The 19,855-nt window shown below is 39.6% G+C and overlaps 1 protein-coding gene across 2 annotated transcripts; it reads right to left on the reverse strand.

Annotated features, from left to right (window-relative positions):
- Positions 1-100: 100 nt before the first annotated feature.
- On the reverse strand, positions 101-14,416 carry LOC102224072 (ras-GEF domain-containing family member 1B-B-like). 2 transcript variants are annotated; one of them, XM_005803962.3, is made up of 14 exons: positions 14,213-14,416; positions 6,278-6,802; positions 6,062-6,184; positions 5,640-5,777; positions 5,186-5,401; positions 4,902-4,976; positions 3,288-3,380; positions 2,381-2,483; positions 2,016-2,095; positions 1,789-1,884; positions 1,608-1,703; positions 1,041-1,164; positions 882-954; positions 759-792 (listed from the first exon to the last, which is right to left on the reverse strand). In XM_005803962.3, exons 2-14 carry the CDS (start codon positions 6,794-6,796, stop codon positions 759-761), a joined length of 1,770 nt encoding a protein of 589 aa, XP_005804019.1. In that variant the 5' UTR covers positions 6,797-6,802; positions 14,213-14,416. The 2 variants fall into 2 exon arrangements, with proteins under 2 accessions (XP_023193898.1, XP_005804019.1); XM_023338130.1 differs by lacking the exon at positions 14,213-14,416 and having other exon boundaries at positions 101-792; positions 6,278-6,796.
- Positions 14,417-19,855: the final 5,439 nt, after the last annotated feature.

Here is a 19,855-nt window from a genome sequence, read left to right on the forward strand (position 1 = left end):
GAACTGGTGTAAAAGCTTACCATCACAGAGCCAGCCAACCTGCAACAAGCTCATCGTGAAACTCATGGCGAGTAAAAGAAAACAAAAACACTTTTTAAGCTTCTGATACAAAATACAACATGATTAGAAAGGATACAGTGACTCATATGAGCTGGAGTCACAGAATACTATGATACACAGCACAGGGACACACACTCAGGTGCATTTTGTTTGCATGATGCTGCTGTCACTTACATAATGTAGCTTTACATGGAGTCACATCGCACATTACTTAAATGCCGATAATACTTATCACATGACTTTACTGTCCAAATTCAGATGGATGATTTGAGGGTAGAGCCGCGTCACCGTGTACAAGCAACTTATAGGCTGTAATTTGTGACACAATTAATTCATCATGGCTCTTTCTGTCCATAATTCTTATTCAGCAGCTGTAAACATGTTGAACGTCCATTTACTGGTACTTAGGAATACAAATCCATGCACATTTTTGCCTGGTTTTCTTTTAGTGTGTTTAGATGCTTTTAGTTTTTTTCTTCAAAAATCCTAGCTTCACGATGGAGTTATGTTTCTGGCACTTAAGTTTTCTTTATGCAAAATTACTGGCACTCTTTGTAGTCCCAAAGGGTTGAAACGAACTTCTTTATTGTTGATGATGCTTAAGCTGCATCCATTGTTCTGCAGGAGCATGCTTAGATCCAGAATGTAAACTTTGGCCTTGGGAATATAAATCGAAAGTATCAAGTAGAGAAAACTTCTTAAGAGCGGTTTTCTCGATGGAGAAGGGAAGATCTGGAAGATAAAACAAAGAAAAGGTTGTTATTTTCCATGTTGGCTTATTTCCCTATGTGAATTATTTATCAAAATGTTCCTTCACCCACCTCAGAGACCTGCGGCTGTCTTTCTCCATGTTGTTTTCTGGTCCTTCGCTCTCATAGGAGGCCAGGTGCAGCTCTGCAACAATAACACAAATTCAGTTTCATTTCCCCGTGGCTTACAAATTTGATAGTTGATGTGAAAGTGTTCTAATTTGTACTGACCGTCTTCAGTGTAAACGGACGTGGTGACCAGATACTGAAGAATGCGGCGGTCTCTGTCGAACGGACAAATTACCTGGCGCCAAACCAGGAACTCGCTCACTTGCTTCGCCAGCTCCCACAGTTTCTGTAAAAATGTCGCAAAAACAATAATCATGATGATATGCATGTATTAAGGTTTCTAAGGCCAGGATATCTGTCCAGTTTCCACACATTTTAAAGGTTCAAATTCTGAAGATTTCCAGACACAAATGATCAGAATTCTCAGTGTTTTTGAAAATTAATAAGAAAGAAAAATAATTCCCATATTATAAGTTAAAATTTCTTATTTCACTGGCAGATTATTTTATTTATAGCAAGTACTTTTTCCATAAATATTAAGAGATTGTCTTAAAACAACCTCCTACTTCTTACTGAAGTTTCTTATAAGTTAGTTTTGTCTTATATTTGCACTAGAAACTATAGACTGTTTCTTGTGTGATTCAAGAGCTCGTCCACAAGGGGGGGCTGTTGGTCAGCATGAGAAAGTCACTTCTCCAGTTTTTATTTTGAAAAATACTTTGAACTGACCTCAAAGTTGATGTGTCCGTTTGACAGCCTGTTGGCGCAGCCTTCGTTCAGGAAGTAGATGTCTTTAATGAGGAGGCTGAAGAATGGAATCACAATCTGCAGGAAGGAGATTTAGTTATTTTAAATGTAGAAGAAGAAGGTTTTTCTCTTTCAATGAGCAGCACGCTCCGGGCTCCCTCACCTTCTCCTGGCTGCTATGTGCGGTCTCGGACCTCTGGGTGGCGCCGCGGAGCGCAGTGCGGTAGTTGCTGAAGTTACTAGACGGGTCCATCTGGTGCTGGATGAGATCACACACATCGAACGTCAACAGACAACAAAACCATGCTGACGGTTCTAAGATCCACAGCTGAGCTGAAAACTAGAGCGTCTAATCTGCGAACTGCTGACGTGTGTGTGAATAATTCTGACCTCCAGGATTTCAAACTTGTCTGTGTTGACTTTATTCCAGGTTTTCTTCAGTCTGGCGACCGGACTCATGTTCATCCCAGCTGAGAGACACAGGAGAAAGTGTTTAGAGACAAAGCGCAGCCTGCAGAGCTCCAGGCCTCCGCTAACTGAGTTTAGACTTCCCTAAACTGATTAAAGTCAGCCTAAACTCCAGCTGGCACTGCATTTGTTGGCTTTAGTCAATTCAGTGGTTCTGCTCCACAAAGACACCAAGGGAATAACGGCTGACTTTTTGTTTTTCCTCCTTGCCATATTTTACAGCAAAAATAACCAAAAATTACAGGACACTGGTACAGATTCTTGATAAAAACGGATCAAATACTCACTGATGATTGCCATGAGAGAGTTAAAGTTGCCGATGTTGAAACACTCCTGAGCCACATCGATGAAGAACTCTATGATCCGCGCTCGGTGTTTCTTCTTCGCTGGCTTGAATAAAAAGAAATAAAGAAAAAGAATTCAAATCTGCTTCTAAATATATGAAAAGCTTAATCTCCATTTAAATTTTCAGCATGTTTACATGCATATACTTTCCTTTGTTGGGCAAAGGAAAGTTGTTTTGGTTATTTAAGTTTCAAAGAAGTAGTTTCAGTATTGTTTTAACGTTTGTTTGTTTGAACAAACACCAACAAACCAGAAGTTTCATCAATAGATCAATAAATCCATCAATCAGTTACAGATGCTTTTGATTTTCACTGTGTTTAATGTCTGGAGGAAGAGAAATACACAACACATTATGGTTGATTGTTTTCTAATAAGTGAATTAGGGAAGAAACTAGTGATTATTTCAGTCATCAATTATTCTGACGTTTAATCGGATAAAAAAAGAAATGGGTACATTTTCATATTTTTTCATTTAATTACGTAAGCCTTTTTTATACCATCTCATGAATACATTGAAGGATGCAAAAATTATATTCCTTTTTTGAATAATAAAATTACTTTAGTAAATATGAACCAGGTGAAGCTAAAACTTTGCCACTTGAGGAGCTTTGGGTAAAGCATATTTACAGAGATAAGTGTTTTTATCTTAAAAATAAAAAAATGTACGTACATTTTGTATAGTTTTGGCTGAATTAAGTTTGATTTGGCAATTGGTACCCCTTAAACCCCCGAAATGGTAACATATATGTTTTTTTAGTTTATATTTTTCTATTTACATTAAAATGATGCAACTATAAGAATTAGAGATTGTTCTCCAACAACTAATTTGCTTGTTTGTGTGAAACATACCATGCAGATCTCTGTTGCCACCAAGTAGCTGAGCCTGTTGAACCAGCTGACGTAGGCCTCCAGGTTACTGGTTTTACATTTCCGGAAGAAACCCTGGAGGAGGAACAGAAGAAGAGAAAGACGCGAAACCAATGAACTGTTAGTAAACATTTAAAGAAGGACTAGGTAGAAACTCTTCCAGAACCACACCAAGTAATGCCTGCATAAATACTAAACTAACTTTAGTGGCAATGAATTTGTTTTAGTACTTCATTTTATTTATATATAACTACAGAGTAGCTACATTGGAAAAAAGGAAAAATGTGAGATTTTTAGCTGCTTCCATTCACTGCTGCTGTTTTATATTTGCTTGCTTGCTAATTTAAGTATCATGTTGACAGTTTGAAAAAATGAGATTCCTCGGTTAAATTCTCATATCATGTGCTACATCTGCTTATTTCTTAAGTTTTCCCATAAATGTGACAAAGAAAACTGCTGCTCTTCCACAACTTTCTTCCTTAATAGAACCTGTCGGCTTTTCACACCCACACAATCTGCCACCGTCACACTCTGACACGTCTCTTTTTACGTACATATGCTTTCTGGGTCCCCTGGCTTTTCCATTAAACACGTGGTTTCTAATGTGGCAAAGCTGTTTTCCAAAGGTCCTCTTACATAAATAAACATTATAAAAGCTGCATATAAATAAACTGGACTCGGCCGTGATGATGCAATCCCAGAGGTTTGAGGCTCCACTAAAAGCTTACACAACACCGGCATCCCACTCCACTCCAAACTTCCCCCTCTCTACACCTCAGGACCCCTTTTTTAGTGACTCAACTGCTCTTTTACACAAAGTGGCTCTTATATAACTGCAGCAAAGCAGGTGGGAGCACAGCAGCGGCAAACGCCGACTGAGAACGACCCTTCAGCTGATTTCTAGGATCTCTCGGTTGGAAAAGAACCTTCTCTCCGATGAACTGAGACACACACAGCAAAGGCTCTTTTTGTTCTCTTCCAGACGTTTTCAAGAGCTCAGATAAAAATAAAGCAGAAAGCCGAACAAGTCCCCTTCTATCTGCCGCAAGACTCTTTCATGTGGTTTTTGTGGCAAATAAACTCAAACTGGAGATGACCACAACACTCAAAGCAGGCCCAGAACACAATCAAAAATCAAAAATCAAATCAAACGGCTTAAAAATAACAACAATGTGTGGTTCGTCTGGGCCGGGACTTTGATGTAGATAATTATAAACAGGTTATTTTGCTGTGTTTTCAAGCTTTCTTGAGAATAAAGCAGCCCTAACCCTAACCTATCATTGCCTCATGCTGAAACTAAAAACAAAAGGAAACTGCTCTGGGCTGTCTGGGCTAAAATATGTGAAAATTTAACAAGACTGGATGAGAAATCACACTTGTGTGAAATATGTGGTCAGAAGCACACCACGACTCAATATCTTGCAAAAATATACCCAACCTTTAGTACATTTTATTACCTTCAAATACAAGCTTTAATGTATTTTATCTGGATTTGATTTGATGAACCCAAACTAGAAAATTTAATCTGTATTTTTTTTCCTTCCATTTCACAAATTAAAGCTAACTTGTGCATGAAATGCTTCCATTCAGCTTTACCTTGTGGTTTTCCAGAGGATCCTTCATCGCAAAAGACTGAATAAACTCCTCAGGACCAATGAAGCTCAGTCTGTCCTAAAGGCAAACGTCAGGCAGAGAAAAGTCAGAAAAAATGACAGGTGATGTAAAAGATGATATATTTATTCTAATTACTTTGTGTGTCTGCTGTGTTAAAAACTGATAAAACACAAGATGACCGTCTGGCACCGAGCCCTAAAACAGAACTGCTAAAAGTAACCTAATTCTTATTTAACTGGTAAGAGGTTAGTTATCTGACCTCTTACCAGTTCAATGTGTGTCAGCTGCTGAGCGAGGATGAAAGGATCGTCGCACACGCTCAGTATGTCGGCCCTTTGAGCTGAAGCCTGTTTGGTCTTCAGCGAAGCCGGACGTTCCTGCGCCGCAGCGTTGAGCGCAGCTACGGCTTCCTCGTACTGACCGAGGGCGGACAGGCGCTTGATGAGACGCTGGGTCATCTGCTGCATGGCCCGCCAAGAATACTAGAGACACACATGAAGACACAAATGAACTAAATAATGACACTAATCTAGGTGTGGTTCCTACAGATAGATGGATGGATAGAATAGTTGATGGCTGGATGAATAGAAGAAACACAAGACGGGTGGATGAATGAGTGGTTGGTGGGATGGATGGTTGGGTGGATTGGTGGGTGGATGGATAGATTGATGGTTGGATGGTTTGATGGATGGTTGGGTGGATGGCTGGTTGGATGCTTACCTCATCCCCTCGCGCCACGTGGAGCGTCATGTCCTTCAGGCATCGCATCATGCGGTCGTCTCTGAAGTCGTATGGAAAGGTTTCCGTCCACTCCGTCAGCAGCTGCACCAGTTTCGGCGCCACCTCACGGAAACGGATCTGAACATTTTGCAGACGGCACAGAGTCAGTCTAATGACGTCATGACGATCATTTAAAATATGTTATGTGTGAATATGACTTCTTCTTTCTGGTGTCTGGATTTGGCATAAATCTCTGCTGCACTGCAGTGAGATCTCTTTCTTTCTTTATTCCCCTGGATTTGTGGGTTTGTTAGTGGGAGTGAAATTGTGTGGGACTAAGTGAAAGTGACAGCGCGTGAAATAAATACACCTGCACATGTCTGTGCCTTTGTTTGTGTGTGTGTGTGTGGAGGTCCACCCACCTTATCCAGCAGGGCATCTCCGGATCGCTGCTGCTCCACACACAAGTGACAAACCCTGGTCATGAGCTCATATGGGTGCAGGAAGAGGCGTGAACTCAGCAGGAAGGTGAAGACATATGACCTCTGAAGATCAGGAAGCAGAAATAAGTTAGGATTCTTTTACAACAACCACAAAATTTACTGCATAATCCTTAAAAAAGTGGAACGGCTACATACATCAGGGTAATAATCCACAGTGGGAACCAGATGCTGGATCAGCGCCTCAAGAGAAGCTGAAACCAAGCTGTTGTCATGGTAACACATCTCTCCATAGCTGGTGGCGACGCCGTGACCGTAGAGCCGAGCTTTCGCCGCAGCCCCGTTGTTCCGGCAGGAGTGTTCACTGCTGCAGCTGCTGCTCGTGTGGCGGTACGCTCGGCCCGGACAGGAAGTGCTGTGCTGGCGAGGGCTGTGGGGCTGTGGCGAGGAGTACGGGTTCTCCGAAATGGTACAGCTGCTGCCGTAATGGTGCTCCTTGACACTCCCAGAGGAGACGGAGGTGGTCCGATATGCGCTGTGAGGCTGCGGCACATCATAAGGGTTTTCGGTTGGGGAGTAGGGCCCGTTGTAGATGTTGTCTCTGGACAGTTTGGGAGCAGAGCCGCTGTGGTACGGGCTCGGAGGCTGAACGTGGTTGTTGTTGCCGTACGACGGGCAGGAGTTGAACTTTCCTGCGTAAGGGGTTGTTGGGGGCATGATCACCTTTAGAAGAAAAGAAGAAACACAAATATGAAGATGTTAGAGGTGGGCGCTCATACTGAGCATGGATCTGCTGATGTAAAGCAGGGGTTACTTTCCACTTTCACCACATGCTTGCTCAGGAACCACAACAGCTGAAAATTTAACAAATGTTGCAATCTTGGTCACCAACTGAACAGAGTGTATCGAGCTATCAGGTGTGAAAACACCCTACGGGTGGTTAAAGAGCATTGAGGTCACATTTGTTGTAAAATGGAGCTATAAAAAAGAAAATAATTGAATTGAATTAAATTAAAGATGATAAATTAAATTTCATATGTGCATTTTCGGCCCCAGAAATGTTTAGAGAGTTTTTGTTTTTAGAACCATGTTGTAAAATCAACTTAAAAAAACATCTATTCTCACACTTTCTATGCTATGTTAGAAATACATGAGCAAAAAGGGGAACTAACCCTGCATTGTGAAGCTGTGTAAAGTCCTCGCCCTATTTTTTTCCAATTTGTGGATATGTTGTGGGTGGAAGGGTGGAGTATATTTCAAAAGAATCATTAGCAGTCATTTTCAAACACTGTTTCAGTGTAAAATATCCATAATCAATATAAGCAGAACCAGACAAGTTTCTAAGAGGTATTGAATGAAGCACATTTACATCAACTAATTCCCTTTTTATCCAAAACCATCATATTTCTTTTTTATGGTGAACCATTTCCTCAAAAGCCACTGCTACTGTTTTAAATTATGGGGCTTTTAGGTTTAAGACTGGCTTAATTGCAGTAAGGCAGAGTTATAATGACACGTTCTCACCACATCATTTAATCCAGCTTTATTTAATGTATTACTTTTGTAGTTAGCAGACTATCCTTCAGTCAACATGAAGACAAAGCTATATCTCCTGCAGTGCTGTAGATTTCCTGGTGTTATAGTATCCCTGTCCACCTCATTCCCTGGGAATGTGGTTGATGTTTAAACTGCGTTCAGCTATTGTGAAAGTATCTCACTCTGTCTCTCAAAGCTGAGACTCAGCAAGTGTCTGTGACGATAATCGCACCTAATCCCTCAATTTTAGATCTCCTCTATTTGTTATTTGGTGCTATCAACGCCTTATAAATCCATCTTTTTTGGAAATGTTTCTCCAACGAGTCGATTTGTTGGGAATTTTACAAATGAGCTTGTAAGAAATGTCTGCTCCACCCTATTTCACTGTATCTTTTACAACATTCTTGAAGTGAACTTGTTGGCAGTAGTGCAGCATGTGGGCGGAAAACATCATGACAAATGGATGATCTCTCAAGTCAGCAATGATATTCTGTCTTAACAGTTAAAATAATTGGATCTGAGGTCGGTAAGCTGATCCCAGATCTCCAGTGGAGAGTGCGTTAGCACTGGAGCCATCTTTATTCTGCTACTGTCCATGAATCGCATGCATATACGTCTGGAACGTTTGGCACACACACATGCGTGTGCCAGAAAACCCCGCAGGAATCCAGCAGAGTTTTGTTTGTCCATTCCTGCGCCAACTGTGGAGTCTGTTTCAGCCAACATCTTACACACTCTCTCACACACCCTCGTCCACCGTGGCGCCTTGCCCCGATGCCAGTATAATCCAGACTCGTATGCACAAGTCACACACAAATTCAAGACGGGAGGAGCAATGCAAACATGCAAACACACACACAGTCACAAGGATACCGCAGCTTCTGGCATCCTGCCCGAGGAGGCCTGTCCAACTCTATGTTCTGTGATCTCAGCCTGCTGTTAACCTTCTGACTCGGTTAAAAGATCACAGCGTTTTTACCGAAAAACAAAGTCAAAAACGCTAAAAGTTGAGATAACAGTCCAATGACTAATATTTCCTCTGCGTCTCTGTGTTTATGTTTTCAGAGGGGTAACACGTCTCGGAATTTGAAACCAGTGGCGATTTTTCCAGACCCACTTCCTGAATAGTTGACCCCGTTTTGGGTTGTTGTGGCTTCCACGCTGCGGTGCTGAAATTGCACTCTTTCTAAATCATAGGTTGGATTCCCTTTCGGACGGATTAAAAATGGCATCGGGAAAATAGCTTCATATTAAAGGGGATTGTTTGCATTCGCTCAAACTTTGAAACTGCAGCCTTATGGGTCGGTTTGATGTGGGTAGACACAGAAATGCAGAAAACTTTTCCTCTAGTACTGGAAACGCACCAATCATTGTTTTGTGGGAAATTTCCGATTACCTTTTTTTTCTGTAAATCTTTGATCTGTCGATATTGACTGAAAACAATTCTGATTTTTCTGTATTCTTATAACTTCCTGCCACAGTCACACATTAATTATTTATATTTTTGAAGCAGAGGCGATCTCACAAAGTTTGCTGTTAAAATTAATGTTGAGTACATTTTAAATAAAGACTAAAAAATAACATTTTCAACTGTCTTAGCATCTCTGTGGTTAGCATGGTTAGCATTAAGCAGCAGAAGATGGAGATTTCCCAAATATTTCCAACATTTCCAAATAGAGTGTGCCCCATTACACACATATTTTGAAAACAACATCACTTTGGTTTGTCCAGCCTTCCTGTTATCAGCTGGAATTCTTGCTCTCTTTCATAAGAAGTACATTTTCCACACCGATACTGAAAGAATCTTCTTCTCTAGGTAGCTGCATTGATACCAGAATTTTGTTTTTACTGATAGAAAACAAACTGGAATTCAGAGTTTCAGACCAGTCAGTCAGCAATCCTCAAGCTAAAAATCGACATCTAGTCAAAAGCTACTTTCTCACTAAATTTCTCCACACAGACCTAAAATAGTTAGCATGCTTTTTGAAGCCAGTTTTGATTGATTCAAACAGTTATGTGCTTTTTGTTGTTTTCCTAATGTTTTGCATACCTTTTTCTTCTGATGCACCATCTTTACGGTTTCCACATTCAGCGTGGTTTCAAAACAAGCACAGTGCGTTGCTGAGACCAACGAGATGGTGGGGGTTCTACAACAATAGAGGCATTATCTCTCCTGTCATGGCATTAACAAAAACACAAAAACCCCCAGGAGGAGATCAGAAGAGATCAGAGCACATTGGACACACACAGCAGCTTTCACACACTCTGGCTCCTAGGATCACTTTTCAATCAGTCGTACGAGTAAACCTTAGTTTGAGCCAGAAAGTCAGAATCTACTCTCAATGTTTAGGTGCAAATGTAAATGTCTGTGTGCTCTTGGGAAGAGGAGTACCTCCAGACCAACATGTTGACTTAAGCGTTTCGCAAACCTCAAGGACAGACAGCAGCAACTCCAAAAATTGTGCAAAACAAACGTTGAGGTTTCACATTTATGCACACACAGCACTGACCGACAGCAAAACGTTGCACTCATGAAAAATAGCATGCAAACAGTCTGCGGCTAGCTCGGTCATTCTGACTTGTGCTTATTCAAAGCAAATTGACTGTACATGCTGACCAAAAACAAAAACAAAAAACTGTTTGCACAGATATTCCCAAGACTTCCGGTCAAATTCAAATGAAAAAGCAACTCTCATCCTTTTAACCACTTGTGAAGCTCTATAAAGTCTGGATGCTTATCTGAAAGCAGAATACAGTTTTATTAGTACAATAGAAACCTGTGCTCGTTATAGGCTGAAGTCCAGCATGAAGCATAGGTTAACAAACACCGAACATTTGGGAGGTTTCTGGGGCTGAAGGAACAACCTGCATCTGATAAGAGTAGCTGTAAAACAGTTTGTCAGAGTGGAACAGGCCAACGTAGAGCTGCTATCTCTGCTGAACTCTGCACCTCACGTACTTTGACACCAATAAGACAACAACAGGTATAAGGTGTGAGCAAGGAATGCATTCAAGACTGAAGGACATTCCTAAGTCAGACTTGTTAACCTGGACGTAGATCACATGAATCCTTTGTCATCCATATTGCAAATGAAAGGTTTTTACATGTGCTGCTCAAGTATCCAGAAAACAGAGGGGAGGTAAAGTTTCACGTTGAAATTTCTCTAGTATCATGGGTGTCATTCAGGTAATGCAAAGAAAGACTAAAGTGCAAAGTGATGTGATTAATTTTTATTTAAATACTTTTGGTTACACCCAGATGTGCTCTCAACCACTAACAGATTCATATGTATATCTAATGAGATGTAAGTAGAGCCAACAAAACTGCTAAATGAAGCTATTTTGAGAAGAAAATGAAACCAAGAATAGATCTCAGCCACCATCTTTGTTATAAGGTCAAAAGAAAAGCTCAGAGGTCAAAACTCATACATTTACTAGTTTAGCAAGTTCTTCCTGCTACTCCTGATTTTGGGTTTTCACTCGCTGTAACTCTGTTGAATTAAGTTAAAAAGTTAAAATCAGGTGTAACCTACCAATGTTTTGGTTTCATTCTAACAACTGATGCACTAAATAATCAGAAAGTGATCAAAATCAGCCTTTTTTTTCCTTTTATTGGCAGGTTGGATATTGACATTCTGGCCTTTTCTATATTTTTATTAAACTCCTGGTTTAATAAAAGCCCACTTTTAATTGAAAAGACACACATTTTCAATGCGGTCTTTTAAAACAAACATTAAAGTATACAGTAAATTTTAGAAAAAGTACAGTACAGATGGATGAAATCTGTTATGCATAAAGTGAAAACTCCCACCTTTTTCTGTCTTTAAACACATAATCAAGTAGCCTGTTCATTAGTAAACTAATTCTAGTTTCATTACAATTCAATAAAGGTTAGGAACTTGTGACTGGATGCACAGTAGTTCTATCCTCAAGCAAAGCCAAAAATTGGTAGCGATCAATAAAGAGTGCATTTTTAGTTCTAACACAACATAAACACAAAATAAAGTGAGCTTCACAGAAGCAGGCATATTTTAGCATTTTCCTCATGCCAGTTGAACAACACAATCAACCACTTACTTCCACTTAACACATTTGTGTGTTTGAGCGTTACTGAACGTTGCTTTAACAGCCCTGGTAACTCACAGCCAATTCATCATGCAGCTTTCCCACGTCATTCACGTAGCGGGAAAAGTGCTCTACTAAAATAACGAGGAAACAGCCCAGAGCCCAAACAAACGCTCGAGGAAGCGTGTGGGTCAGGAGGGGGATCCTGCAGCCACTTTAGGCAGACCCAGTGACCATTACAACAATCTGATAAAGGAACCAGAGCCCAAACCAGATTCACGGATAAACAGGTTGACCAGCAGAGCATTGAAGCAAGGGATACTTTGTGGTTTCAGGTTGGTGTCACAAACACACCTGCTGCTTGGATCATTTGGTAGGCTAGTACAGTATTAACCCAGAGACAAAAAAGGATAAAGACACTTTATCTCCTCAGCTGCAGGGCTCTAAGCTCTCACACACACAGTTTCTGTTGTCTACAAACCTAATTCAGAGCTCCTAAAAATAATTAGAAAGAAATCTAGCTTTCTGCTGGGATTTCTCTAACTTTCTTGGAATTTGGGTTCAAAACATCCATTTGGTTGGGGCTTGTATGTTCAGCAAATCATGACAGTTGCTGCACATTTACCAGTGTGGTCATTTCATTTCATTGATTTTTTTTGTGGAAATCTAAAAAAGCTTAAAAACCAAATCAAATAATGAACTGGACAATTAAGTTATCTCAAACTAAAGACAGAGGACAGCATCCAGTATAAATCAGTATAAAATGCCCTTTACCCAGACAGGAGGATCGTTTCTTTTTTTATCTGTTAGATAATAGAATAATCAATAGTGTCTGAAAACATTCAAATTCTGTATTTTTCTAGACTTTTCAAGACTGTAGGAACGCCTTAGACCAGTGGTTCTCAAATGGGGGTACATGTACCCCTGGGGGTACATGGAGGTACTGCAGGGGATACGTGAAGCTTTTCAAAATATCTTTAAAAAATCAGTAGGCTCCTCATAATAAGTCTTGGGAAAAATTATTTTGTGAAAAGTTCGATAAAATATAAATGTGTGTTCATGCACTGAATTTTATATTCAGTATTTAGTTTCAATATCCTTTAAAATAAAACGGTTTGACTGGTTTTATACCTTCCTGGTGGTCACCGTCTTCTGTTTTTCTTTTTTGTTTAACCATGCAATGTTTGCAATATGGATGTATTTGTCAGGTTCACTGATATAAGTTGTTTGGCTTTAATAAATCAGACAGTGATTTTACAGCACTGTACCCCTTTTTAATTCCAAAAATGTTTTGCTCGTGACAGGGGGTACTTGACTAAAAATATATTTTTAAGGGGGTACATCACTGAAAAAAGTTTGAGAACCACTGCCTTGGACCATTTGTCACAAAGGTTTTTAAAAGCTTGTTGAAATTTTCCATAATACCATTCCTACTTCTTTTAATGAGATCTGGAGTGACCAGAGTTTTGTTTACAGTATGGACCACACACACAGCACAGACCCTCTCCCACCTGTTTCTGCACATTGCCAGAAAAGCTCAAATATTCTACACAATACGTACTTGAGGAGTATTACTTACTTCATTCTATTTTCATTTTTGCTTAAGTCTTTACATTAAAATAAACATTACATAAAACTGGAATCCTGTATTTTATAGATTGTACTGTTTTTCTGCAACTTTTGGCAGGGTAAATTCAAACAAATTAAAAACACTTATCTTTTCATTTAATTTCACCGCAAATTGCATAAAACCACAAGACTTCACCAATTACTACATGGAACATTGGAACTTTATTTCAATATTTTCAAATCTGATATTCTCGCTTCTGTAGTAACAATATCTAAGGTGAACCAATAATTTGAGATGGTAGTTATGCTGCCTGGAGCGAAAATGCTTGTTAGGTGCTTGAAGCTGCCAGATTACAGCCAATGAAGGGAGGAATAAAGTCTTTTTTAAAAAAAAAAAAAAAAACAGTCTGGCCAAACATCAAGCTTCACACACATTTTCCCATTCCTTCCCTACAGAGACACACACACACACACTCAAAATCTGTAAGTTTCTCTCACACACAGCAGACCACACGCCTGTTCCACATTATGAGCTTCTTACTGAGTCATAACACAGTTATAAAAAGTAGAGGCTGACTGTAGAGAAACCATGCTGTGCAACCACAGGTGCTGGGTGAGTAATGTTTGCTTCTATCTGACTGCCAGCCTAATTATAAACTCACATGGGCGGTAAACAATAACAACAACAAATGCAGCGACTCCACAGGGAAGAAATTGGACGTTGTTATTATCACCTAGAGAGGTTAAACTTTGCATTTGTCTTTCAAAGAACCAAAAACTGTTAGAAACATGTTGGTATCACGCTGTTTTTAGGATGCTCAGTCTTTTAGTGATACTTAATGTCATTTAAATGTGTGCAAGTACACTGTCTAAGAAAAAACAATTCAAGTGAAAACTATTATGCTGTAGGTGCAGCTAAATGTAGACATAACGCTTAAGCAAAAAGGAGAAAAAAAAACTTACCTCTTACTTATGGCGCTCAAAGTCCGAATAAAAGCGCTTTAACTTGAATAAGAACTATGTCTATCTAAACTATATATAGTATCTTCCACACTATCGCTAAAAAGATCACAAAGTCTATCAGCAATGTGTCCGTATGGCAGGCTCCTTCATTGTGTGTCTCCGCTCCTGATATTTGAGTCAATTATTTGAACCAGCAGGGCTGTGTTGACTGAGCCCCACAAAGCGAAACGTATTCAAATGACTTCACTAGAGCCGGGAAAACTAGCCAATCAGCGGACAGGGGCGGCAGCCTCAAAGGAATACACGGACCAATACGTGAAGACCTGGCACAAAAATCGAACTCTACAAAGATTCTGATTGGCTGAGTCTCTTCTCGGTTGGTTCTGTGTTTTCAGGGCTTGCAAGAGGAGCTGGTGTTTTTGTTGGAGAGCTGAAATATGGAAGGTGTAAGGTTTCCACCCAGGAATGCGTGCGTGTGTGTGGATGTGTGTTGGTCTCGGTGGCTTACGAGTCAAAAGGCTGTAAATGAAGCAGTCTATAAAGAGACAGACCATCAAAAACTACTGCATAACTGTAAAACAGAAGAACAAAGATGTTTACAAAATAAATATTTCAAAGTAATGTGGATTGTACGTAGCCCCCCTGAGAACCCTGTGGAATAAAAACACTTTTTTCAAAACTGTTTTTATTAATTTTCCATTTTAATGAACCAACATTTTTAAACATATTAACATTCAAAAGAGAACAAGACAAAAACAGAAACAAAACTCCACCCTATCAATAAGATATGGTAAATACTGTAGATAGACTGAAATACAAATTATAATACCAGTATATGCTTTACACATGTTTCATCATAAGTCTTCGTGGTTCATTTTATTTAATCTCTAATTGTACTTCACAATACTAATAGTCTTTTCATGGAGCTACCTGAAAGTGAGGACTATGTTTTACTGAAATTACAGCTGTAAATCTTGTAGTTTTGCCTTGACCAGGTCAAAAAAAAAAAAATCTGTGTAAAAGTTCATGAAGAGGTGTTAAAACATTACGGTCTCTATTCAACAGACCTTAGATGACCATCGGTTTTCCCTCACTGTCTTCTGCAGGGCTGTGTTGCTAATGCAGTGAGTTGCATCCAGATTTCAGCACAGGTTTTTTGAAGCAATTTTCTGCATATACAGTAGGTGCTCTGTACTGTACTTCTGAACTTTGCAATCAGTGGAGCAGCTGTTAAAAAGGCAAATGTGCTAATTTTCAGAACTCTATTCATTTAAAAGACTCCATCTTTCTATGACAGATCTTTACTTATGTCAAACTATTCAAAGTTATGTTGAACCATTTCTTGGTGTAGCCCCACAGCTCATACACTGTACCTGAGATAATTTTTATTCATATTGACATCACTTACCTCCACTCTAATCTGAAACAGCTGAAAACGTCAAGACCAGCTTACACTCACCCAGCCTGAATGAAGCTCAAATTGAACCTGTGGTTTGAGCAGATTGCCCCATGCGAATGCCTGCATGTTGTTTTAAAGAACCAGTGTGTAGATTTAAGGCTTTGAGTCTTTGACTGCTTGTGCACATATCTGACACGAGTTGGCCCATTTCTGTACATATTTGGGGCCATTCAACATTTTTTTTGTTGTCTCACAGACTGAGATATGATGTGGTGGTACAAGGAATTATATAGATCTGAAGGTTTAGTTTTGATAACAATCAGCTGCTAAAAATGCAGCTCATAAACTACACTACAATTTAATTTGTCTTGTTTTAGTGAACCTGCTTTAATGGGGGTTTCTTTTGGGCCCCTCATTTTTCCAATAAAAATTTAACAGGATTGCAATGTGTGGGCAAGATATCTCAATTAATATACTAATTGGCAACAAAAAGTTTCTACTTTTGATGTCTTTATTAGAAATTGTGTCCTTGATGAGCAGAGGTGCAATTGAAAGAGGGATTCATCATGGTTTTAAACTCCAACATAAAAGATTTTAAAGAAAATTTACAACCTTTTGGGTATCTTGATTCTACTTTTCATCAAAAATGTTTACGATTGTGGGATTGTAAACACGTTTTATTTTTTACTTTATTTGATCTCTTTCCCACAACATGTGCTCTGAGAACTCCTTAAAGCCAGTCAGACAAATGGAATATGGTTTAGCAGCAGGGCCACGCCTCAACCACCCATCTAACTACCCTGCAGTCTGGGTAATTAAAGGTGTGGTTGCATTTATTTGTCTTTTATACTCAACTCTCCTGCAAAGCACTGTCCACCTTCTGCTACTACCAGATGTTTCTTTTTCATCCCTTGTCAATCTTTCAACTCTTATCCATCATCCCAACCTCATTCGTCCCCTTTCCCAACCTGAAGCGCCCTAAATTCCTACCTCATTCGTCCCCTATCCTATTCTCATTAATCCACTATCCCTTCATTATTCATCTTATATTCCTGCCTCATTCGTCCCCTATCTAGACCTCATTAAGCCCTCACCCTTCATCCAAATCTCTATCATCCCCCATCCATTTTCCCATTGAGCTACTGTCGTCATCTGTTAGCCCTGGTTCCTCATCCATCATTCCTACCTTGTTTATCCTTTCATCCTTCATTCATATCTGCCTCATCCATAGATCCTTCATCTCTCATTCTTCCTCCCTACCTGCGTCACTCCTCATTCCTACCTTCTTCTTTCCTCATCTATTTCTTCACTACTTCATCCACCATCCACACCTCTTACATTCATCTCACACATTTCAAGTGGTTCTTTTAATTCCTTATCCGTGCTTTCTTCATCATGCTTCATGCACTCCTTCTTTCTTCATCCCAACATCCTTCAAACTTGCATCACTACCTCCTTTTCCTTATATGATTAATTCTTTCAGCACCTCATTTAACTCAATTCAGTTCATTTAAATAGTGCCAATTCACAACACATGCCATCTCCAGGCACGGTACAAAAAAGCACTTTTACGTTAGAGAAAAGTAAGAAGTTCATGGCAGTGGCAGCTCCTTTAGTGACTTCATCTTGGAGAAAGATGCAACTAAACAGATGATCTCTGAGCTGGTTTTAAAAGTTAGTTAGTCACAACCAAACCTCAGCCAATAAACATGTCTAGAAACACTGAAATACAGGACAAAGTGAGTCATCTATTGCAGGAGGAAGGTGCCACAACTAAACAGAACGCCAGACGTGATATAGCTTCTATGAAGAGATAAAAACCAAAGGAAAAGGTTACAAATTTAAATAACAGCAAATAAGGAGAAGAATGTAGCAAAGGATTCCATTCTTTCATCCCTCGTTGCCTCCATCTTTCATTCATACCTCTGTCATCGCTCTCATCACTACTTCTTTCATCCCTCATTTTCTGTAACCTCTCACCTTCTTGACATATTTGTTCACCCCTGCCCTAACATCTGGGAGGGTCCTTATTTGGCCTCTAGGAGTCAATGTACTGAGGCAGAAGCACCTCTCTGAGTCTCCATCTCCAGCAGCAATTCTCCAGATTCCATCAAATTTGCTTCTCCAACAACATCCACAAATCTCTCCCAGAAATCTTTTAAGCTGTGTGTTGTGGCGTGGTCCTTGCCAGTAAATTGCTTATGCTGCAGCTCTCCTAAGCCATTTAATTGCACCTGATTTGTGTAAATATGTAATCTTAGTTGTTGACTCTCAGTGGGAGTATAATCCCTACTCCCAGGGAACCAAAAGGATTTCATCATCCCACAACCTAAGAGACGTCATTCAACTTATAACAAAGTTTTGCCTGAATTAGAGAGAAATTCAGGAGATCATGGCAACAACATTCTTGGAAAACAACAGAAATACAATTACATTTTTTACTGGTGTTTTTATGGCATGTCCATGTAGATACCAGTGAAGTTGGACAGATTGAACTTTCACTTAGCATGACTGTACAAACACATTTCATACACCTCATCTGCTTTTCTAAATGTTTAGAGCATACTGTAAATATATATATAACGCTCCTTCCCACGTTCTAATTTCACTCGATGCATGGCAATTAAAGCAAGATGGCTGCACATACACCCTCCCCCTCAGTTACCACCATCCACCTCATCCAGGCAGATCCTTTTCTCCCTTGCATAAATGTCAAATTACATAAACACTGATTTAGTCTTGCAGCATACCCAGGTTCTGAGGTTGTAGGCGGCACTCGGTTTCTCTGATCACAGACGCCTCTTACATTCTGACACATCACCATTCAGGCAAAAATAGCTGATTTCTGACTCGTTTGGGGCTGCGGGGTCTTCTCATTTCAATAATCCGACTCCTACGCTCCCACGCCAGGCACCCTTAGCACACAGCTTCCGGCTGTGGTCATCTATTCATGGATCTGAAGCACTCTGAGACAAAAGCACTCCAATGCAGGCAGAGACGTGCAGGCACTTGCATCTTTCACTGGTAGTAATTGATGTTCGACAGGCTCTATGAATACTTTTAAAGACTTGTCTCCTTTGGTGAATGGTTCACATCGCCGGCTGCCAAAAGTGTTGATGAAGATTTCCTGTTACAAATGAAGTCAAAGCTGCTATTGTAAATGTGAAAGAACCCAACTCACGCCATCATATCTTCAACATCTGTTTGGATTGTTATCTACTGGATATGACATCACACTCTTTTTGTTTGGCATTACCTGCATTTATAAAAGATGGGCTTTCACCAAATATTTGCTGTTGACAGTAGACTAGTTAAGTAGTGTCTTGCCCAACAAGGTGTAACCATGACCTCTTCAGTGGAAGCAGGTTTCTGGTGGGTTGAGGTGTCACCTTAAATCAGGATGACATTTAATTACATTTGTTATGCATTGATGTTCTGATGACATAAATATGCAAGGTACAATAAGTATATCTTTTACTGGTTAATACCCAGCTAGGAATTGACCATATTCTTCTCAATATGAATAAAAAAAGTTAAAATTTATGTTAATTCCTTGGTTCTTCTTGAAAAATGTTGGTGTTTTCCACAATAGAATATTCATCGTGGCTTTAAAGACACATATTTCTTCATTTTATTTTCTACTCATAATGTTGACCTCTTTTTCAAATATTAAACTCTCCAAATTTGATGGTTTGATAAAATGTTGGTCCATGGTGGTTGCCAATTTCCACCACTTTTAGAAGAACATAAAAGGTTTGGATCAACTCACAAAACTTGCGACTGAAATGCAGCAAAAATCTAAGAGAAATGCTTGAAATAACGGCTTTGACTTAAAAACCTGTTTCCTGGTTAAAGTAGAGTCTTTCTGGGAATAACCAAAATTTTCACACCCTAATAGTAAATGTCTTCTTTCTTTGTCACAAAGACATTTAAGTATAAAGTAATGCCAAAAGGTTTTAGTATAAAAACTATGATCTTCCCTTAAGATTAATTATGGGACATTCTAATGCTCAAATTTATTGGTGACATTTTTTCAATTTCAAACTTCAAAGCTTTATCAGGAATAACAATGAGAACAAATTCCTTTTCGTTGACTCAGTAAGGGTCCTCATTCGGTACACATGCTTTTTGCCCACATGCATGTGGGCATTTTTTACCAACCATGCAGAAAATCTGCCTGGGGGACATTTTGTACCTGCTTTGACAACCAATCTACTGTTTGTATAGTTCGGAAAAGCACCCAC

This window comes from Xiphophorus maculatus, chromosome 8 (genome assembly GCF_002775205.1).
Source record: "Xiphophorus maculatus strain JP 163 A chromosome 8, X_maculatus-5.0-male, whole genome shotgun sequence".
NCBI classification, from domain to species: domain Eukaryota; kingdom Metazoa; phylum Chordata; class Actinopteri; order Cyprinodontiformes; family Poeciliidae; genus Xiphophorus; species Xiphophorus maculatus.